Source organism: Cricetulus griseus, chromosome 2 (genome assembly GCF_003668045.3).
Source record: "Cricetulus griseus strain 17A/GY chromosome 2, alternate assembly CriGri-PICRH-1.0, whole genome shotgun sequence".
In the NCBI taxonomy this organism is placed as follows: Eukaryota; Metazoa; Chordata; class Mammalia; order Rodentia; family Cricetidae; genus Cricetulus; species Cricetulus griseus.
In genome coordinates this window covers 269,480,330-269,504,144 of record NC_048595.1, presented here as the reverse complement: position 1 = coordinate 269,504,144, position 23,815 = coordinate 269,480,330, and the positions used below count along the sequence as shown (strand labels likewise).

At 35.4% G+C, this 23,815-nt stretch overlaps 1 protein-coding gene across 5 annotated transcripts in view; it reads left to right on the top strand.

Annotated features, from left to right (window-relative positions):
* Bclaf1 (BCL2 associated transcription factor 1) overlaps window positions 1-22,388 on the top strand; it is a 35,281-nt gene extending 12,893 nt beyond the window's left edge. Inside the window, exons 4-13 of one of the 5 annotated variants that reach the window (XM_027401922.2) lie at window positions 494-1,396; window positions 2,253-2,918; window positions 3,061-3,230; window positions 5,464-5,569; window positions 6,752-6,836; window positions 9,466-9,641; window positions 10,812-10,992; window positions 11,859-12,005; window positions 18,472-18,684; window positions 18,841-22,388. In XM_027401922.2, coding sequence (XP_027257723.1) covers window positions 494-1,396; window positions 2,253-2,918; window positions 3,061-3,230; window positions 5,464-5,569; window positions 6,752-6,836; window positions 9,466-9,641; window positions 10,812-10,992; window positions 11,859-12,005; window positions 18,472-18,684; window positions 18,841-18,846 — 2,653 coding nt within the window. In that variant the 3' untranslated portion in view covers window positions 18,847-22,388. Of the gene's footprint in view, window positions 1-487; window positions 1,397-2,252; window positions 2,919-3,060; window positions 3,231-5,463; window positions 5,570-6,751; window positions 6,837-9,465; window positions 9,642-9,775; window positions 9,939-10,811; window positions 10,993-11,858; window positions 12,006-18,471; window positions 18,685-18,840 lie in introns of those variants that run through there. The other 4 variants (XM_027401920.2, XM_027401925.2, XM_027401924.2 and 1 more) reach the window with 4 other exon arrangements.
* The last annotated feature ends 1,427 nt before the right edge of the window (window positions 22,389-23,815 follow it).

The following is a 23,815-nucleotide window of genomic DNA, read 5'->3' as shown; positions in this document are numbered from 1 at the left end:
CCTTTTTTTGTTGTTTAAAAGTGATTTTTTTTTCTTCAAATATCCATAGCACAGAAAGGGGGAGCCTACTGAGAATACTAGTTTGTAATTTTTCTGTTGTATATAATCAGCTTTGCTGAATACCAGTGGCATTTCACTGTATATAATTCCATTTTCACTTAGAAATTCATAGTGCCATTTAAATTTCTCTTACACAATGACTTTTAGTGTCAGCCTAGATTCGTTATATAATCTTCTGTTGGATATGTTGATAACCTCTCCCCTATTTCCTGTGCCTGCTTTCCCAAGGACTATTATAATTCTACTCTCTCGTTGTTTATCTTGGACATAACATTTAAACATACTAGAAACAGTAAACCTTCATACAAACAAGGTTTTAAAGTGTATATGACTTATCGTGTATATATGTTTTATTCAGCCCTACATATCTAAAATGGCAGAATGAAGTACTTTATTTTTCTTAAATTGATACTTATTTCATTTTTAGTTCTAGGTCTCGTTCCAGGACATATTCAAGGTCTCGTAGTAGAGATCGTATTTATTCTAGAGATTATCGTCGAGATTACAGGAATAATAGAGGAATGAGACGGCCTTATGGGTACAGAGGACGGGGTAGAGGGTATTATCAAGGAGGAGGAGGTAGATACCATCGAGGTGGCTATAGACCTGTCTGGAATAGAAGGCATTCTAGGAGTCCTAGACGAGGTCGGTCACGTTCCAGGAGTCCAAAAAGAAGATCCGTTTCTTCTCAAAGATCCCGAAGCAGATCCCGTCGATCATACAGATCCTCTAGGTCTCCAAGATCATCATCATCTCGTTCTTCATCCCCATATAGCAAATCTCCTGTCTCTAAAAGACGAGGGTCTCAGGAAAAACAAACCAAAAAAGCTGAAGGGGAACCCCAAGAAGAGAGTCCTTTAAAAAGCAAATCACAGGAGGAACCAAAGGATACATTTGAACATGACCCATCTGAGTCTATTGATGAGTTTAATAAATCTGCCACATCTGGTGATATCTGGCCTGGCCTTTCAGCCTATGATAATAGTCCAAGATCACCTCATAGTCCTTCACCTATTGCTACACCACCCAGTCAGAGTTCATCTTGCTCAGATGCCCCCATGCTTAGTACAGTCCACTCTGCCAAAAATACCCCTTCTCAGCATTCACATTCCATTCAGCACAGTCCTGAAAGGTCTGGATCTGGTTCTGTTGGAAATGGGTCTAGTCGATACAGTCCTTCCCAGAATAGTCCGATTCATCATATCCCTTCACGAAGAAGCCCTGCAAAGACAGTTGCACCACAGAATGCTCCAAGAGAGGAATCTAGGGGGCGGTCCTCTTTTTATCCTGATGGAGGAGATCAGGAAACAGCAAAGACAGGAAAGTTTTTAAAAAGGTAAGAACCCAAAGTAGGAAATTTACATTATTGTAGTAATGATTTTAAAGAATGTTGTAAGTAATGATTTTAAAATAGCATTATGGTAGGTGTTTAACTCTTTGTACTTGTCTTACTGATAATTCTAAATTTTTTTAAATTAAGTGTTTCGGATGTTTCTATTCTTTGTTTTAATGTTAGCTATTTTTGGTCAGTACACAGCAGTTATAAACAAGGAAAAAAACTTATATATTAAAAGCAATAATCAGTTTTATGCTAGGGATTTTTTTTTTTTTTCTTTTTTCTTTAGAATGTGACAGTGTGGTCATAATACATGTTCTTATGTGGTAATACAATCCAGCTGTCAATACTTAGTGAATTCTGTCTGGCTTTATTTCTCAGTGAGTCTAATGACATTTCAAGTACTTTGTTTAAATTCTAAGAGATGCTAGCAAATTCACGAAAATTAGGCTGTTAATACAGTATGATTGACCTAAAAAGTGAGAAAGTAGAACAGACATGCTGTTTATAGTTTTTTTTATAGTGCAACCTAGAATATTTTTCACTGAGCTGATGATTAGCTTTTAATTACCAGAAGTCATTATTTTTTAGAGTAAATTTTATATGAACTATTTAGGATTTCTTAAATTTAGATTTATTAGTATAAAATTGTGCTGAGTTGACGACATAGAATAGTTTTTTTGAGGATGACTTTGGGAAGTTTAAAAGTATAAGTTCTGTCTGAATGCTTTGAATGGTTTTAAGAACAAGGTTAATTTTCAGAAGAGTTATTTTCCTTTGTTGGGCAACACATTTAAATATGCAAATTGTCTGCAGTGAATGCAATCCAGAGTTACTGTCCTTTTCTTGTTCACAGGTTCACAGATGAAGAGTCTAGAGTGTTCCTGCTTGATAGGGGTAATCCCAGGGATAAAGAGGCCCCCAAGGAGAAAGGATCAGAGAAAGGCAGGGCAGAGGGAGATTGGGAAGACCAGGAAGTTCTAGATTACTTCAGTGATAAAGAGTCTGGAAAACAAAAGTTTAATGATTCAGAAGGGGATGACACAGAGGAGACAGAGGATTATAGACAGTTCAGGAAATCGGTCCTGGCAGATCAGGGGAAAAGCTTTGCTACTTCATCTCACCGGAATACTGAGGAGGAAGGACCCAAATATAAGTCCAAAGTTTCACTAAAAGGCAATAGAGAAAGTGATGGATTTAGAGAAGAAAAAAATTATAAACTGAAAGAGACTGGATACATAGTGGAAAGGCCTAGCACTGCAAAAGATAAGCACAAGGAAGAAGACAAAGGTTCTGAAAGAATAACAGTAAAGAAAGAAACACAGTCACCTGAGCAGGTAAAGTCTGAAAAGCTCAAAGACCTCTTTGATTACAGTCCCCCTCTACACAAGAATCTAGATGCACGAGAAAAGTCTATCTTCAGAGAGGAGAGCCCGCTTAGGATCAAAATGATAGCCAGTGATTCTCATCGTCCTGAAGTCAAACTCAAAATGGCACCTGTTCCTCTTGATGATTCTAACAGGTAATTCCACATTGATGCCCAGTAAGTAATCTAGAGGTAGTTACTGGTAAAATTATTTTCTGAACATGGAATTTACACATTGAAACCAATGCTGTATTTTGTGTGTGTGTGTGTGTGTGTGTTTGTTTTTGATATATTCTAGGCCAGCTTCCTTGACTAAAGACAGGCTACTTGCTAGTACGCTTGTCCATTCTGTCAAGAAGGAGCAAGAATTCCGATCCATCTTTGACCACATTAAGTTGCCTCAGGCCAGCAAAAGCACTTCAGAGTCATTTATACAACACATTGTATCCTTGGTTCATCATGTTAAAGGTATGCTTAATATATTTAGTATCATGAAGTAAACTATTCTTTCATGCAAAATAAAAGGAGTACTTAAATTGAGTAATAGCTATGCTAATTGAGTTAGCAGGGAGATTTATCAGTACTGTTAAATATTCAGCATTGGGAAAATAATTTGTAGAGAGGATACCAGTGTTATTAGCATTGAGACTATTGAAAATAAGATGAGCAAATGGCTAGAGTTAAGACATAAAAATTTGTACCATGTCAAAGTATAATACAGGTTTGTTTAATGCTGAAAATTTAAATGTAATACATGTAATGTGAAGACTGTTTAAGACTGTTTAAAGATTGTCATTATATGCCTATGACTTGGTGACATATAATGCATAACTTTATAACAGCTTTAGGCAGTATAGTTAACATTTTATTGAGAATTTGTAGTCAGTTTGAAGAAATCTGAAGGCATTGGAAAAATAGTTGCTGAATTTGTGCTACTTTGTTTATATTACTTCAGTTCTCTTGGCTTATGTAAATTAGTAATTTTAAAGCAGATTTAAGAAATTTATAGTTGTATCAGTGGTTATATGAGTAATGACTAATTAGAATATTAAGATATTTCTTTAGGTTGTAAAAAAATAAAGGTCCATTTTATCTAAAGTCATAAATTTATTTTTTTTCACCAGTATGTAGTTGTAGTTTAAAAGCTACTAGTAATGTTCAAGGGTTTTAGGGTACAATTTTGTTTGGGGTCAATTCGATTAGTTTTGCTTTGTTTTTTTTTTTGTGTTTAGCAGGTTCTTTCCCAGGAAACTCGATGGCTGTTGGTCTATTTTTTTTTTTTTTTTTTTTTTTTTTTTTTTTTGTAAAGTTGGTCTCATGAACAACTCATACCTGATATTTGTAGCTCACAATTCCTTATACTGAATAATAGTTAATAAATTTCTTTTTGGCTATAGTCAGCATGGTAACAAGAGAGACTCGCTGTTTGGCTGTAGATGAGCTTGTGAACCATATTATCACCTTTATGACTATAGTATTGTGGCATATAAAATTAGGAAGCATTAACATTTTTTCTTTTTTTTTCAACCTTTTTTTTTGACCTGTCTCTACACTTTATTGTTGAATTTTGAGATCAGATTTTGATACATTTTTTTCCTTTTTCATTTTCTTTTTTCCTTTTTTAGAGGATCTGTAGTTATGTTTCATAATTGGTGTTGTGCAACCGATCTGAACAGCTCTTACTTTATATAGAGCTGAAAATGCCCAGTGATGTTTTCTTTTTCATTGTAACTAGGTCCTGGAATATGTTTTGAAATGGCAAAATCCATGTTTCAAAGTAAAATAGCTGTTGAAAGATACAGGCAAAGTTGAATCTTCTGTCTTCCTGGCAAAAATGGCATAAAAACTGAGTTGCTAGCTCAAATTCCTGGGTTTCATGGAATTATGATTGAGGCACTACCCTTGTAGTGGCCGTTTCAAGTTTTAATGATTGGTTATGAGACATGTGCTGGATATTGGGCGGTAAGTTGACACAGATGTATGTTGACCTGTTAAGCAGATAGCTTGCTTCATAATGTAACATTTCATAGTTCATGAAGTATACGTCTCTATTTTACATTTACAGCATATCTTAAACTGGTTTAGAAACTAATCAATATTGTTATTACTAATTTAAAAAATGCTTAAAGATAGAGTATTGTATGTGCTGTCAGGTTTGCCAAGATGCCAGATTTTTTGGACGAATTAGTGAATGTAAATCAATTTCAAAGTGTTTTTTTTCCCAACTGAATGGCACTATTCACTTTTTTTGTAAAGCCATTTCTGTTGATAATGTCACCACAGTTAAAATAATTTTACTACTTTACTCAAAGTATCTGTATTATTTTATTTTTGCTTTCTGCAAATGATTATGAAGTGACAACTTTGTTTAATTGGCAGGGTTTAAGGACATACCATCTGTTATTGTTCCTTTTTGTTGTTTGAGGAAGTAGTTTATTAGCATGGAGTTAGATTCTTGATTAATTGTTTTGGGGTTATATTTAGTATTGACAGGGACTTGTGAGGACCTTTGAAATCATGTGTTGAGGTACAAGGAAGTAACAAAGAGCAGGAGTTTTTATTTTAACACTTGATTCTCTTCTGCTAGGTTTCTTGAGTATTTTTATTTTCTTTCACCTGCTCCATGCCCTTCTTTCACAAATGAAAATCCCCTCTTAAAATTAAGATTCCTAATTCGGCAGTGTTTCTCCTAAATCAACAGAGCAATACTTCAAATCACCTGCAGTGACCCTAAACGAGCGGTTCACTTCATACCAGAAAGCCACTGAAGAACATAGTACCCGGCAAAAGAGTCCTGAGATACACAGGTGTGTATTGTATATATTTTATATTTGCATATAAAATGTTAACTATTGAAAGGTATAAACAAGGTGATATGGCAAGTATGCTGTCATAATGAGATAAGTAAGCTTTGGTTTCTGTCTCTTAGACTAACACACTATTTTTCAAGTTTAAAAACAGATAATTTTTTTTCCTGATTTTCAGTTTACTTAGTTTTTTAAGCTCTTTAGAACTTTAAAATACTAACCTATGAAATTTAAATAGCTGTAGGTTTTGGGGGCCTGGCTGGGGAGTGACTGCCTAAAAAGGAACCTTTGAATTTGCTCAGTTCATCTGAAGTAAAAATACTTAGGGAGAAGTAGAGAGTTTATCATGAAGAAACATGAATGTTGTCAGCCAGCCAAAGTGTTGCAGTCTGGGATCTGACTCTTTGTTGCATTGGGAACTAAGTATTTAATGTCTAGACACAAGTATTTTCATCTGCTTACTTTATAGGATAGTCGTAAACCTTAAAAGTATGTAACTTGGTGCTTCGGTGCATAGGTATTTTGGTGACTTGGTAAAGCAGCATTGAGAAGTTTTAACTATTAAGAGCTTAAAATGGAAGGTACAGAATCACAAAAATTGAACCAAATACATGAAATTATATGAACTCCTGGAAGCCAGTAATTTTTTTTCGGGTGTTAATAGCAGTACTAATATTGAATATATTAATGTGTTATAGTTGCATGATTTAATATTTAAAGCAATAATCAGAATATTTTTTTTCTGTTTTGTGTGGTTAAAATATAATGGCACTTAAAATATAATGGCACTTAAAAGGTCTGCTATCAATTATATATAAAAATCTACCCAAACCATTTTAATTGGTTTGTTTTGTATTTGAGGCAGCGTTTTGCTGTGAAGCTTTGGCCGGCTACATGCTCATGTGGTGTATGTGGGCCTCAAATTCAAAGCAGTCTTTTTTATCTCAACCTGAGGGGGTACTAGGATTAGAGGCATTTGCCATCATATCTAGTTTTGCACTGATTTTTAATGTATATAATTTTTATTTCTTAGGAATTAAATCAATATACTTTAATGTGCCAAATTGGTTTATGTAGGAGAGATGGAGAGATGTAACTATCTAGTACCCCCCAACAATGGGTAAAACTTTTAAATCAGAAAGTAAATTATGTAACTTAAAATACACTTTATTTTATATTAAGGAGGATTGACATCTCTCCAAGTGCTCTGAGGAAGCATACCCGTTTAGCAGGGGAAGAGAGAGTTTTTAAAGAAGAAAATCAGAAGGTATGTTTCTTAAAAATATACTTGCTTTTCTTGTGAAGCTGAGCTTAATGATACTACACTAAACATTGTTTTCTGAGACAAAATGATTACATCTTTTTATGGTGTTTTAAGCCAAGAAAACTGTTTGAAAATGCTTATCAATGGTAAATGTCAGCCACAAGAATAGGGACTTTGTGAGTTGACAAGCTTATAAACATTATTATATAAATTGTATTGTGGTTTTTATGAGGTTTTGAGTGGAGACCAATAAGTTGGAATTTGAGTTAATTGTATTTCTGCTTCTTCAAAAAAGTTACCCTAATGCTGTTAGGCCTTTTGAGGGCAGCGAGTTTTGATAACCTAGGCTGTTCTTGAATAAATGGCAATGCTCCTGCCTCAGCTTCCTTAATGTTCAGCTTACTAATGTGCACCATCACACCTGGCTAGTGTACATTTTTATGTCGTTTAAGAAATAGGCATTAATTTTTGTTGGGCTCTTTCCTTTCTGTTTGTTTGGTCCTAATTCAGTTTGTTTTGTTACTGTTTTATTATATTTTGTAACTATTATCCCTTAGATACTTGTGTGCTTTTTAACAAGAGACAGAAAGTAGATGGATCCAGATGGGAGGGGAGGTAGGGCAAACCTGGGAGGAATAGAGGGAGGGGAAGCCATAATTAGAGTATATTGTATGAAAGAAAATCTATTTTCAATAAAGAAAGAAAGAAAAAAAAAGAAGGAAATAGGCTCTTGAGGCTGGATACAACTTTATTCCCTGTACACAGGAGGCAGAGACAGGTGGCTCTCTGAATTCCAGGCATGTCCGAGCTACATATAAGTTCCAGGCCAGCTCTGACTACAGCATGAGAAAGATAAGAAGTAGGTGTTCTACAAACTGATTGCTAAGTGCACTTTTGTTTCTGTTGGACTACTTAGGAATTTGGCTTTAAAACTTGAAAAGAACCTGTGTAGATCCTACAGGTAAGGTGAGGAAGCCAGGGAACTTGGTGAGACTGCAGTGCAGTCATTAAGGGTTCTGATGATTCAAAGTTGACAGTTATTAGGTATGCTAGTTCATATGACTATACCGTGTTTAATAGTCATATATGCAGCTGAGATAGCAAGGGATCAATTCTGTTTTGAAAATGCTAAGAGTTTTGGAAAATAACTTAGTAAACCTTGATTTTCATAATTAATAAGTCCGTTTTGTGGAGGTGTGGAGTAATTGGGCTATCTTTGATTTTTTTGGACCTTTATTGATAGGAACTTACTGACAGTGCCAGCGTGCACATTTTTCAGTATGATGTGCTACTAACTGAATTGGTTTTGAAATCTAGATTTAGGGATCAGGTAATGTCTGTGCACAGGAGATAATAGTTTTGGAAAAATGGACTGAGGATTGAATTGGTTTGATACTATTTTAAAAAATCTTTTAATACTTTAGATCCAATAAGTGTTAATTGTGTTAATTTCTGCAACAATTCACTCTGTGTTTGTGCTCTGACAGTATTTTTCTCCTCTTAGCACTCAGTCTGAAAGAGAAGTGATAGGTGATTAGTAGGACATGATAATCGAGCTTTGTCAGATTTCTGTCTTAATAATAACATGTTAATATGAAATTATATGCCTAGCAAATTTTACAAGTAGTTTCCCTTAGGTTATCTTGTTTCTTGTGGAGTTAGCAATACCCAGGTGAATAGGAAAGCTTTGCTTTTATGACTAGACTTTGTTACGAACAAATTGGTGAGTAGTACTTATCACATTGAGAGATGCATACATGCATATATATTTCAGTTTTGTTTTGATTATGATTATTACAGTTAGACTTCCCAGAATAAATATTTCTCATTGTTGAATAATGTCAAGGATGTCCACATTGCTTAGCATCTTACTGATGTATAATTTCTCTTCATTCCTAGATGCCTCTTTTCAACTCCTAAATTATATAGTATTTGAAAAAGCAATGGAACAAGGAGGAGGTGAACTGTGACCCAGTTAAACTAATGTCTGTTGCAATACCTGAATTGAGAAAGGGCAATATATGGCCCAAGATACTGAGTACAGGATTGCGAATAATAATGTTTTTTTGACTTTGTTTGACTTTTGTTCAACCTCAGTTTTATTAATCGAAATCCACTTGCATGTCATGAAAAATTGCAGAATCACTAATTTTGAAGTATCTTCTTGTGTTTATTAACTTATCTGGGAAGATGGTGATGATAATGAGGCTTAGTTAATGAGACCCATAACTTCAGGATGTCAAGATTATAGGCTGAAAGCCACATTACAACTACAGATGATAACTTTTAACATTGTTTAACTGTTTCATAGAAACTATTTGGAAGAATAAGAGTTAATCATGATTCACTGAGTAGAAGGATGTATCAGTTTGTTGCCAAAAGATTATTAATAGATTGCTTAGAATAAATCTCAGAAGTGTAAAGATTTTAGTAACTTCTAGCTTCTAGTGTGTGTACACAAATGGTCAGTCAAAGTAGGTATTTTTAAAAGATTCCAACGATGATGGGTTGTATGTGATGCATTGGTTTTTGATAATAAAAATGCAAGTTTAGAATCTGGTGTAACATAACTGCAGGTATATATGCATTTCTGTTTCTTGCCTGAAATCTGTATTTTATGTGTTTTATACAGGGGGATAAAAAATTAAGGTGTGATTCAGCTGATCTTCGGCATGACATTGATCGTCGCCGTAAAGAAAGAAGTAAAGAACGGGGGGATTCCAAGGGCTCCAGGGAATCTAGTGGATCAAGAAAGCAAGAAAAAACTCCAAAAGATTACAAGGAATACAAATCTTATAAAGATGACAGGTAATTGTTAAAATTGTCTTCACTTAGGTTTTAGCTTCTAATTAGCCTTTAATAATTGTCAGCTTAATTGCTTTCAATTTTGACTATGTAATCGAATGTTTAAATTTAAACAATTAAAATTATTTGTTTTACAGCAAAAATGTATTTGTCTTTTACACGGCTTATGGTGGATGAGGACAAAAACTTTGGAATAGCAAGCTAACACTGAAAAAAAAAATGACAAATTAATGTGTCCTATTATCCAGGCTACATCAGGAGGTTGGACTTCAATGCAGTGCATTTCTAGAAACAGTTTGTGTAAGAACTTTGGTTCGTTATGCTTGATTCCGCACTTTTTCAACTCATAACACCCAGAGTACAAGACTGTTAAAGTGATATCTAGTGGTTTAACATGGGAGAGATGGGGGGAGGAAAAATTAGAAAATAGGATTGTGCATTAATTAGTCTTTGAGAATTAGATTTCCGTGGATATAATTAGCAGTGGTAAGAGTTATTGCAGGTATGACCTTTTTGGGTGTTGCATTAGAATCATGTAAATTCGATCATCGTAGAGTCAAATGTAGGAATATGGTGTATTATAGATAATTGTTTTTCTTGATGTTCATTAGGAAAATGGTGGATTTGACTTGTGGTTTTAAATTTATGACTGTTATAATGTTATATGCCTTTTATTTCTATCATGTTTTGGCCCAAACCATACTAACTGTTCTTACTCAGGGTGTATATAAACTGCAGTCAGCCATTTTAAATCTTGAACTCAAGAACATTTTCGGGCTGGGCTGTAGCTTAGTTGTAGAGTGCCTTATCTAGCATGTGTCAGGCCTTGGGGTCAATCCCCAGCACTGCAACAACAGAAACCCACTCTTTACTTTATTAAAATAACAAAGGATTACAAATTAATGTATTGACGAACTGAATGTCACTGAAGTTTGCAAACTACCAGTTTCTAGCTGGTAGGCTATACATAGTGTGTTTGTTAATTTTGTAAGACAATCATTGGAGAAGATTGGAAACAGATTATCAGTTTTTATACCTGATTTTACTTATGTAATAATTTTAAAGGGGATAGGTTTTTTTTTTTAACTTAAAAACATTCCTCATAAGATTCTAAGGAATTCTTTATCCTTTTTTTAAAAAAAAAAAAGCACAATTTTTTTCTTTATTTTTCAGCAAACATAAAGGTAGAGAGCAAGACCATTCTCGATCATCATCTTCTTCAGCATCACCTTCCTCACCGAGTTCTCGAGAAGAAAAAGATAGTAAGAAAGAAAGAGAAGACGAGTTTAAAGCTCATCATGAGATGAAAGACTACTCGGGATTTGCAGGAGTTAGCAGACCTCGAGGGACCTTTGTAAGTAACAGTTGTCCTTGATCATTCAGCAGACTTTACTTTGCAGAACTGTAAAAAAGGGGAAATCTATACCTTATAGATTATTAGTCGGCTTTCCCAAAGTCAGAATCAGTCTTGAGAAATGAAATGGTATTTGAAATAGTATGTTCATTCTGAAATGCCATTTTGAGATCTTAAGCATCTATATAAACAGTTACTTGTTTTCCCCAGATCAATAACAGTTTCAAAAGTTCACTTATTTAATTACTAGTTTTGGAAAACCTATTTTTAAAACATTAAAATCTACTCATCTCTTTATTATTACCGTTTTCATTTTTGACTATTCAGGTCCTTGCTTATTTGTGTACCAGTCACACTTTCTTTCCTGAGTTTACAGTATAGCATGTTTTTTAAAGTTACTGTAACTGTTTAAAGGTGCATTTTCTCATGTCCATACTTTAGCTTTATCTAGTTGGATATTCCTACAATCCCTAGGTCATTTAGGGAAGGGAAAAGCTTTTCTTGTAGGGTAACAGATGTGATACTAAACACCTGGAGTTCTGGTGGTATAATTCAAAGGAACTAGATAACTTTTGGCTAGTGAAAAGGGGGGATCTAACTATATCATAGTTTAAAAATACTAGTTTCAGGTCATGAAAGTACATATTTTAATACAGTATATTATTTTTATTAATCTACTCAACTTCCAGTAGGCCTATGGTATAAAATGGATACTCTTTCATCCTCAGAGGCTGTGAAGACAGACAGGTGGACAGACACACATGAACACACACATTTTGCTTTTGTTACTGCAGTAAAATCTAGAGCTTGCATGTAACTAAATACCTTTGATTGCATTACTAAACAACTTTGTTAATGTTAATCAGTTTCGAATTAGAGGCAGAGGAAGAGCCAGAGGAGTTTTTGCTGGGACAAATACTGGTCCAAACAACTCAAATACCACTTTTCAAAAGAGACCGAAGGAAGAGGAATGGGATCCAGAATATACCCCAAAGAGCAAGAAGTACTTCTTGGTGGGTGTTAGAAATCTGTTTTGTTTGGTTTGCGTTGATTTTCAAAACATCCTAGGTGAATACTAAACATTTCAGTGCAGATGTTCACCATTATGAGATTTCACTGTAACTTGAGAACATTTTTTTCTCTTAAATCATTACTTAAATTGTTTGAAGCTTTGAGTTCAGATGTGGGTCCCTTTAGTTCTGATTATATACTTGACGTAACATCACATACAGTAGACTGATCAAGGTAAATTAATAATATGCCTGATTTGATTGCCACATTCAGAGAAAAAACATGCTGTAGTTAACTCTTCCATATCTGTCTAAGACAGTTCTAAGTATAGAAACCTCTTAATTAAATTGTACTTTCTACTAAAAATTTGTTTAAAGACAAGAAAAGCAATGTTTTTCATGATTCTTGTAATGAGGGATCTCAGTATTTTCAAATTCATTGGAATAATAGGAAAAACAGGTTTTGAAAATTAATTGCTAGATACACTGGCTTTGATCATTGTGATAGACTTGCTTTTTTATGTTCAAATAGTTTTCAAAGCATAAAATAGGAGGTTGTGGGTCTTGAAGGATGGTAATTTTTTAGTTTGGCATGGGGAAAGAAAGGGTTGTGTGTTCTGTATTTTAGAGACAGATGTTAAGTTACCAAAACTTACCAGAGGTATTAGTCTTTGACGTAGCTTTTCGGGGAAGTCTTGTTTCAGGGCTAGTTTTGAAAATTGAAACTAAATAGTAGTGGCCTTAGAGGGTGATCAAATCTTAGTGTCCATAGCAGATTTGTTTAATTAGGAGATCAAATCTATATTCTGAAGTGAATCTGTTTGGAAAATGATCAGTACACGTTTCCAAAATGGATTCCTACTTTCCTGTTTATATTAATGACCCAAAATTTGGAAATGTTATGTATGTAAACTTTTAGAATGCATGATGTGTAACAGTCATTCATTTTGTGTTCTCTGCTGAGAAACTAGTAGCTTGAGTTAATAGTCTGGAAATTATAAAGGTGTATGATTAAGATGATGAATTGTTTTAGAAGATTCATTTACATTTGATTTGTTTATAAATGGGCTGGATAGATGGCTCAGTGGTAAGAGCACTTGCTGCTCCTATATAGGACCAAAGTTCAATTCCTAGTAAACTATCTTGGGCTCTGACACCGTCTTCTAGCCTCTTCTGTGGTTACCTATGGGGACATGGTGCACATTTAGAAAAAGCACATGTGTATACACCCATAAATAAATAAATAAATTTATTTTTTGAGACAGGGTCTCTCTAATAAAGCCCTGGCTGTCTTAGAACTCACTATGTAGACCAGGCTGGCTTCCAACTCGAGAGATCCACCTGCCTTTGCCTCCTGAGTGTTAGAATTAAAGCAGGTGCCATCACACCCAGCTAAATGTTCTTTTGAACATTGTCTTTTTAAGAAAAACTAGAATTTATAAATTACATTTATTTTAATAATTTTAAAAGGCACTAGAATAATCCCATTTGGGGCTTAAGGACAAGTGACAGAAACTTTCAGTTCTTGTGACTTTACAAAGGAGAGAATGAGAGTTTATAGAGAAGCTTGTGAGTCTTGAGCATAAAAATAGGTAGCTCGAGTGAACATACTAGAAGATGTTAAAACAGCTCTGTGAATTTGAGGTCAGCCTCGTGTACAGAGGAGTTCCAGGATAGCCAGGACTACACAGAAAACCCATCTTGAATAACAACTAAATAAACCCAAACAAACAAAATAGATTATGGTAGTCTGTAGTGCTTTAATAATAAAATTAAACGAAGAGCTAGATACCAGGTGCCTGAACCAAGGGGGGCTATATTTGAAAGAGGATTTTAAAGAATTTCCTTCAAGGTTTTTCTTGGTATGGAGCTTTGACTGACCTGATACTGGATTTGGCTCTTCCTGTGTTAGCTTCTAAATACTGGCCCGTTTTACAGTTGTGGACTACCATCTCTGACTTAATGGGAACTTGGAAATAGTTTGGTCAGGAGTAGAGTACCTGAAAACCTAGAGGAAAGACACAGTTTTAAAGAAAATTAACTCTCCCTGTCTAGGTTTAATTAAAAGTGAATTGGAGAAAACAAGAATAAATCCAATTGGTAGTTGTCAATGAAGTTTTGGAGACAGCAAAATACAAGAATCATGACAGTCACCATTAAAGATGTGAGATTACATGAAATACATGTTAAGAGGCTCGCATTTCAAAGATAGGATATGAGGAGTAATAAAAATGACAAATAGTTGAAGTGTGAGACTCAGCTTCCTGTATTGCTAGGAAGGAATAAGCCTCTGCTTCATGGTTGCTGGGAATAAAGTAGTGTATGTGGCATACTGTTACATACTTTTATGTATGCAGTGGTCTGCCTACTTGTATGGCTGCAGGCCAGAAGAGGGCACCAGATCTCATTACGGGTGGTTATGAGCCGCCATGTGAGTTCTGGGAATTAAACGCAGGTCCTCTGGAAGAGCAGTCAGTGCTCTTAACCTCTGAGCCATCTCTCCAGCCCCCACTATTACATACTTTTAACAGTTTTAAAAACTTGTATGATTTTAAGACATGATCTCAAGTCTGTATGGTATATGCTGGAGGATGACCTTGAACTCCTGATTGTACTTTGCTTATTCCTAAGTTCTGGCATTAATAGACATGGGACACTGCACTCAACCAAAAGATGTAATTGAGACGAGACTTTGTGTTGCTAGTCAGAATCTGCTGTCATGATCTTATATATATATTCAATTGGGACAAAGACATTTTAGATTGTCTTATAATGCACAGTAATTTTATTAATGTGTTATTTTAAGAATTTAGTTACTTACTAAATTAGTTATTGCACGATTTTAATCTCAGCACTCTGGGAGGCAGAATTGAAGTTGATCTCTTGAGTTTGAGGCCAGCCTGATTTATATATAGAGCAAGTTCCAGGACAGCTAGGACTACACAGAGAAACCCTGTATTGAAAAACAAGCAACAACAAAAAAAAAAAAGGTGATAATTTGTTGGTATTGTGGGTTTTCATTTTTTTGTTTTTGTTTTGGAGGCAGGGTTCCTCTGTGTAACCCTGGCTGTCCAAACTGGCCTCAGATCACCTGCCTCTGCCTATGAGTTTTAGGATTATGGGTATGCACCACCACTGCCCTGCTATTGGTTGTAGTTTAAAATTTTTGATCTGTGTAATACATGCATACACGTGCACATCACAGATGGTTATTTTGGTACTTAAGAGCAATTGAAGGGCAACTTCTATTCACCAGAATTTTGTTTTGTTTTTGTTTTTCCAGACAGGGTTTGTGTTTGTGTTGCCCTGGCTGTCTTGGAATTCTCTGTGTAGACCAGGTTGGCCATAGAGGGCCACCTGCTTCTCAAGTGCATAAACCACCACCAACTGGCTCACCAGAATATTTTAATTTAACATTTTGTATTTTATGTACAGACACTGACTTTAGACCATATTGAAAACAGAGATAATGAGCAAAAATAATAATTCAAAAAAGATGGTTTAAAATTTGACATTTCTTTGGGTTCTTTAACAATAATATACCAGTGTAGAAAGTTTAACCCAGTAGAATTTTAATGCTAGTGACATTTAAGCTAGACATTGTAGTGCATACTTGAAATCCCAGCATTCAGGCAGAAGGGTAGATAGATACAAGTTTGAAGCCAACATGGTGACCTACATGCGGACATGAAAAATTTAATGTTAAAAAAATCTTTCTGAGAAGTTTACTGTGTTGGGTTAGTAAGAATGCTGTTAGTATTTGAGTCTATGCGCTATACTCCAGGCTGAATTTCTAATTTGTGGTCCTCATACTGCCTTGATGAATTATAGAATATAGTAATGTTTGTTATATTCTAAAGTTTATCTCCAACCTTGACTTTTTGCAAGGGTGTGATAATAATAATAAGAATTCTAGGAAAAAAATGCTAGTGTCAGGTAGATCTTGAGTGATAAATATGAGGATTTGGAACAAGTGGGAAAATACAGAAATACACAAGTTCTCCTCAGAAGAAAAGTAAACAATCTCTGATAGAGTGACGAGTTTAGGGATAAAGGATGGGTCAAGTTTTAGAATAACTTTTGAAGTTTTAATTTTTTAGAACCCAATACTTTTTAATGCAGGGGAGGTCTAGACAAGATTTTGTTCTGCCCAACGAACATGCTAACTTTAAAATGTAGATTGCTGTCTCTGAAAGGGGATTAGAGGTCTGCATGGGGTAACTTGATCCGATTGTGTTAGTGGAGAGATGAAGATACAGAGATTCTTCAGTCCATTATAGATTCCGTTGAAAACAACAACTGTTTCACCTTAACTGTCATCTATGAAAAATTTAATTAGTAAAATTAGGAGATTGAAATTTTGAATATAAGAATTTGAGAATGAAGACTGTTTAGAGTGGCTGGGGAGGTAGCTCAGAGGTCAAAACTGGAATTCCCAAGATCACCATATAAATGCTGGGTTTGTGCAGTGAACACCTGTCTAAATCCTGCCTCCATAGTGGAGAAGAGCGATTCCCCTAGCCATAGCTACCACACTAATGGGTTTGTTTGCAAGACCCTTCCTCAATTGAAAGAGATGGAGAGCATTCAAGAATGTTCCCAGCTTTAGTCATGCCCTCCACAAGCATGCACACACACTTGGCCAAGCACCCATATAGCACATACGCCACACACATGAAAATAGCAAAAGAAGAAAAAAACAAGTGTTTAGAATCTACAATTTCACTATTAGGACCTTCTGTGAAGGAAACATTTTAGTTTTCCTGAGGTTCTGCTTTCTTATTACTTAATTTCAGATGAGTATGTATCTAAGAGTAATAGCTAATTTGGCTGGCACCTAGCTTTGCTACTGGTCTTTTCCCTTTCTATTCTGAGTTGCCTGATAGGGTTACTCATTTACTGCCCCAGGATTTGTGGGAATTGTATCCTGTGGACAGTGGTCAGTAAGACCACTTTTTTTTTTTTTATTTTTCTTTGTTTCTTGATGTTTTACAGGATAGGAATAGTCAATAGTGTACCTGGTTCTAAAGATTGGATGAATACTTAACATGTATTCAGAGCAGTGTTTTACCATCCTTAGTAAGCACTGTAGAAACATTGAGTTTTTGTTTGTCAGACACTGAGCCAAGTATTTTTTTTTTACTGATTCTCTGTAAGTGTTCCCCTTGGCTGTTTCCTTGTATTAGAATGAGGTAAATTCTCAGAGAAGGTGGTTTCTGTTGAAGATATAAATGGCAGGTGTTTACTCCAGAACTTGTTTGCCTCTTCAAATTCAGGCAGGTCTTTACTCCAGAACTTATTTGCCTCTTCAAATTCAAGGACTACTAAATACCACACCAAACAAAAAAGACTCAGATTGAGTATTAATGCTACCAGGGAGCATGAAACAATGTAACTATAAACATTGTTTTGAGTAGCTCTTTTTTGTTTTGTTTTTTAAAGACTTAGTATGTATACAGTGTTCTGCCTACAGGCCAGAGGAGATCACCAGATTGCATTAGGGATGGTTGTGAGCCACCTTGTGGTTGCTGGGAATTGAACTCAGGAACTCTGGAAAGCAGTCAGTTCCCTTAACTGCTGAGCCATCTCTCCAGCTTGAGTAGCTCTTTTCTAATGTATCTATAATTTTGATAATCTCAGAAGTCATTATTTATGAAATCATAGAAACTCCACCTAGCAATCTTCATTGGTTTTGTACAGGTATCAAAAGGGGTAACAGTTATTAGCAGTTGAAGTGTTCTTTAGAATGGCTTAATAATTGCCTGTACAATTCCAACTTGTAAATTATGTAAGAAGTTAATCTTGACAAAATGGTTATGCATAAAGGCTTATTCTGTTCTGCAGTCTGTGACACTTTAGAAGATTCTAGTGAAGTTACTCAGTATAAATCCTTAAAAGAATGTGCAACATGACATTTGCATTATGCACATTTTCTCATAAAGGGTTATTGTTGTGCATTACTTCGTTTAACAGTTGGCAGGTTTAATAAATGAGTTAATGAGAGAGAGAGACCTTAGGCTTTTTGTATTATATTTTGGAATGGGAATACTTCTTTATAAACTTAGTAATTTTCACCCTTGGAGATTGTTTGCTTAATAGAACAGTTTGTAAGTTGAAGAGTAACTATTTAAATATAGTTATTGAAAACTTAATAGCTGAGATAAATTGCCATGGGGCTTTGCTGGTATGATTTACCATTGACACTCCGTGGCTGCAGATTAATGTATAGTCACATCTAGATTTAAATATCAGTGTAGGATTTTAAAATCTTTCATGCTAGGCATAATTATGTAACATGTAATACACGTTATTTATAGCATTACAATAATTTTCTGGCTTTTGCAGTGTCCTTATGATATTTCTGTGGGTAATATTTTTGATTCTCATTACTTGCAGTGTGATTAGAGAATTAATATCTTTACAAGAAAGCCATTTCATTGATGTGTTTTCTTTTTAAACCTTTCTATAGCATGATGACAGAGATGATGGTGTGGATTATTGGGCCAAAAGAGGAAGAGGTCGTGGTACTTTTCAACGTGGCAGAGGGCGTTTTAATTTCAAAAAATCAGGTAGCAGTCCAAAATGGACTCATGACAAATACCAAGGGGATGGGATTGTTGAAGATGAAGAAGAGACCATGGAAAATAATGAAGAAAAGAAGGACAGACGCAAAGAAGAAAAGGTAGACATTTTCTGATTCTTTTTTTTTTTCCTGCCCACAGATTTCATTTAGTATGGGCTTGACAGGCAAATCTGTAGATCAACTTTTAGAAATAATTATCATTAATATTCACTACCTCACAGCTTTATTGACCTATTTTTTTTTTTCCCCTTTTAGGAATAGTATCAAGATTGCAACAGAGAGCACAACTTGACACTCAGTTTTTTTAAACCTGATTTTTGTTTTCAAATAAGAATGTAAACATTTTACTTAAAATTTACTGTTTGCAAGTAGTCTATAGGAATTTTGTTTTAAGTCTTCAGATACCTTGGGGAAAAATAGTAGACTGTATGTTGAAAATTGTATTGAAATAAAGTAGAAAATGTTCCGTACCATATTTGTAACTATCAACTTTTAAAAACCTTTGACTGTTTTTGTTATATGCATTGTATTTCTGCTTTGTCTATAAGAAATGGTCAAGTCCAGCTCTGTGACAGCTCTGATTCTCTTGACTCCCTGTTTGTTAATGTTTGGTTCAGAAGTAAACGTTAGCGCTACACAAATCCACACAAACCTTCCAACAAGAGTTGTTTATGGTGACCACACTAATTATTTAACTGTACACTTATGTTTAACATCTTTTTAAATTTGAACACTACATTGTAGTGTGACTAATTTTTGAAAGTACCACAAAAAAAGTTGCTATTCTGGTAAACTAAAACTAGTCTCACACTTAAGCAAATATATAAGGACAATAGCTTTGTTAATAGCTAAAAACTACAAATTATTCAGTTAGAAAGCTTTGAGAAAGTGGTATTTTTGCTGAAAGCAAACAGTGGCATGTAGTCTTTTTTAAGATCCTTTCCTTTATGAATTCAAAATTGAATATTTTCTTCCATTCTCATTTGATAGTTTGAGTCATGGTCTTAGATATCAGCTATCTAAAAGAGAGAAACTGGTTTGTACTATTAGTGTAAGTAAAAATCCTAAGTCCACAGACCTGGTTGTATTTTTTAAAGAACAAAAACAGCAAAACTTGGGGGGGGGGGTTACTCATTTGGAGGGTTCTTCTGAAATATAGTTTGATACAATTAGTCATTAAGTACCTGCTTGGATAGCATACATATTTATTGGAGACTATGAACAGCTGTAGATTAGTCCATAATTTAACCATGGAATTACAGATCCAACATACTATTTAGTAGTTAAATAATTTTCCTTTTAATATTACCAATAAAAGATTTAGGCAGGAAGCTTATAGCATTAATCTTACTCCCTACCTTTCACCCCGTTAATTTAAGTTTATAAAATGGCCTTTTTCTTTTCTAGTAGTCTACCTTACCTAAAGAGGTAGATAATCTTCCTTGCTATTTATTAGCCCTTGGAGGAATAAAGTTCACACTAAAACTGACTTATTCTAAACATGTAAAGCTAGCCACATTGCATCAGATTAGTTGTATATTTTTGCATTTAAAGGGGATAATGCTTATTCTATTAATGTAAACGTTTAAAGCTTGCAAGTGTATGGCTCTTTCTGTTTTGATGATTTACAATGTGTCTTAGACGTTGAATAGCTAGTGACATTTGCTAAGAGCTGTTGGCAACAAAATTAAACTAAAACCAAAAAGTCAACATGTGATATGTTTTATCTTTTTTTAAAAAAACGGTTTTGACATTGGCCTGTCATCTTTATTTTGAAATTCTTAATTGTAAAATATGTCTAAAGTTCATTTTGTTTTTTTTGTTGCGGCTAAGCAATGGCAGCATTTTTAAAAATAAAACCTTAGAAAATATTCAGAACTTGAAAAAAAATGACAGTACAAATTACAGTGTGGTCTAGATACATTTCTTCTGCAGAGGGACTCAGACATTGCATCTGGCACAGCTTTGGAGAAATCACCAACACAAACAAAACATTCTTTGCTATCAGGGCTGTCAGGCCAAGGCTTCTTACTCTTGGGTTCTGCATGGTGCTGATGTCTGGGTCCCATTTGATATCCTGCTCTCATCTCCATAGCAATGGAGCACCAGTTGGTGATTCTTGTTTTTAAGTCTCAGTATCAGTAGCTGAACAGATTGTCCACCACCTCTGGTCTTACGAACATCACCCTTCATTACTTAGTCTGAATCTCCCCATAGGAGGCTAATTCCTGGTGGGTCAGCATATACTTCTCACACTTGACTAGCGCCTTTTCATTTGTAACAGGCACTGTGATGGCGGTGAGGTACATGTTGCTGCACAACTGTCTCAGTTTGCACATTAGCAGTAGGCTTATGATCTACCCATCTGCTCCTTGCAGAGTGGGACCTTCTGTGTCATACAGGAGTTGATGTGTTAGGCACAGGCGAAGGAGAGACAGATCTCTGAATGATTTTTTTTTACCTGGTCTCAATCCCAGGAGGGTCTCTGGCTTCTCAGATTTAGGTTCAGTCATAATGGCCTTCAGCTGTTTGAGTTTTTCATCTTTGCAGAATTTATTCCATATCTCCAGCTGGGTGGCTGTCACCTGGTGTTCTGCTATTTCTTCATTGTTTCAGTCACCATGCCTTGCAACCTGGGTTCTCACCTGTGCTTGTCAGCAAGCTGCCGCTGATGCTTCCGATTTTGGCTCTCAAGCTCTTGCTGCTAATTGTGCTTATCTTCTTCATAGATCGTGGTTGTTTTCTTCAAAATCTCACTCTTGTACTCCAAAGTTTTGTTCTTCTCCAGTCCTTCTGTTTCTGATTTCTGTCCTGAGATCAGTTTTTCTTTTTCATTTAGTTTTTTCTGGTATGTTTGTCTTAAGATTCTCACCCAGTGTTGCCTGATTTCTCTCATTGTCTATCTGAAATTATTTAGTGAATCAGAAAATATCTGCAAAGCAACTTTATTGCATCAATCTGGACATAATTAGTACCATCCTGTTCAGATTAGTACTTAAATATAAAAGCAACATGTATTTAATTCCCCAACAATTTTCATATCATTCTGTTTTACATGAATACATTTAACTTTTAACAGTTCTTTGGTTATGCACTGAATCTTGACATGTTTATTTTTTCTACAACAGAGTAAAGTAGATTCACTGGAAAATAATTAAATAGGGAGTAACAGGTTATATTAAAGTACGAACGCAATGCTGTAACCTTTTATTACTTTCATTTTAAAGTTGAGAGAAGATCCTACTATAGTAAAGTGTGATGATAAGCGCTCTGCAGTAGAACACCACTGTGAATCTTCTCTTTCTCAGAGCCAAACATAATGCAGCCTGTGTGTAGTTTTTGAGATAACTATTTAATTTCATATTTCATGACATAAAAGCTGAATGGTTCCTTGTGTAAAGCTGCTTGATTATAAGTGCCATGAAAATAACTGTTAAAAGTTGTATTAACATACTTCCTTTGCCCAGAGAAAAGAAATAAAAATGAACCAAAGGATTTTTCCAGGGGGAAAAAAAATAGCACAGAAGGCCATGACTCAGTTCTTAGGTGTGTATGCTTTTGAACATCTTAAGAATTCTAGTAAAAATCAAGTCTTTTCCAGTTGCACTCTATTTCAAGGAATTGTTATTGTTCCTTTTGTCACCATTAAAATCAGTGTTGGGAATTAAATTATAATTTGAGGGACAACTCTTACCCCATGAGAATGAATGTAGACGGCTAAACGATTCTTACTCAGTGTGGTGTATATTTCAACAGGGATCCTTGTAAGTTGTCATATGCCAATAAAATGTCCTAAGTGGTAATAGCTGTTGTCTGTTTACCTGATTTTGAGGGTCTTCCTGGGTTGACTTCCTACCCAGCAGATTTCTACCGCCCATTTCTAGAATTTGGAATATTAACTCAATTGTTGTATACTTAGTATGGTTTGATAAATGCTTTTAAAGGTTCCTCAAAACTGTCTTAATTGCTTTCTCTTCCTTGGAAGATGAGAATGCATAGAGTTTGTAGTTAGCCATTCTGAAAAATGCAGGAATTCCAGTTTAGTAGTTATCAAAAAAGTCCTTGAAAAGAAAAACACACAGAACTTTCTGTCAGTTGGTTGGTTTTTTGAGACAGGTTTTCTCTGTGTAACAGCCCTGGCTGTCTTGGAACTTGTTTTGTAGACAAGGCTGTTCTCTGCCTCTGTCTCCTCAGTGCTGGGATTAAAGACTACCACCAGCACCCAGCCAAAATGCACAGAATTTTAATCCTAGCATGCTGGGCTATCAGTTGAGGTTAGCCAAAGCTGTATCTGTCTTAAAAAGTTAGTCATCCATGAGATTTTTGTTTTGAGACAGGGTCTGATGTGGCTGAGGCTGACCTTAAAGAGTACATAGCTAAAGATGACTTTGAACTTCTGAGCCCCCTGCTTTCACTTGAATGGGAAATTGCTGGGATTGCAGTGCTGTGCCACATTTTATTGCAGGGCTTGGAATTGAACCCTAGTGCTTTGTGCATGCTGGGCAAGCACTAACTGAGTCACACCCCCAGCCAGCTCCTCTAAAACATACAAAATAACTGAGTGGTTTTAAGTTAGTTGTCTTTTAAGATCTGGTACAATTGAAACATTCTTCTTAAAAATTATTGGAAATACAAAAGAAATACTATACTAAATATTCCTTTACCTTTAAAACATTTTTATGGAAGTGGGAATTGACTTTTTACAAAAGATTTATTTGGGTGTGTGTGTGTGTGTGTGTGTGTGTGTGTGTGTGTGTGTGTGTGTGTGTGTGTGTGTGTGTGTACTAGTGCCCACCAAGGCCAGAAGAGTGCATTGGATCCTCTGGAGTCAAGACAATTGTGTGCCACCTGATGTGGATGATGGGAACTGAACTTGGTCCTCTGAAAGAGCTGCAAGCACTTTACCCCATGAGGTACTTCCCTGTTCTGAAACATTGCCCGCCCTGCAGCCCTTCATTCATGTGTGTGGGTGTGTGTGATGTGCAAGTGTGGAGGGAGGCTAGCACAACTTGTTGGAGGGCACAGTGTTGCCCTACCCCATCACATGTCAGCTCATCAAGCTTGGCAGCAATTGCCTTTCCCCACTTGTCTCCTTGCTGTCCTGGGAATTGGACAACTTAAAAACTTCAATTTTTAAAGTTTGAAGCAGGTCTTGCTGTGTAGCTCAAGCTGTTGTGGAATTTCTAGATCTGTGAGTGCTGGGATTAGAGATGTGTAACACTATGCTTGG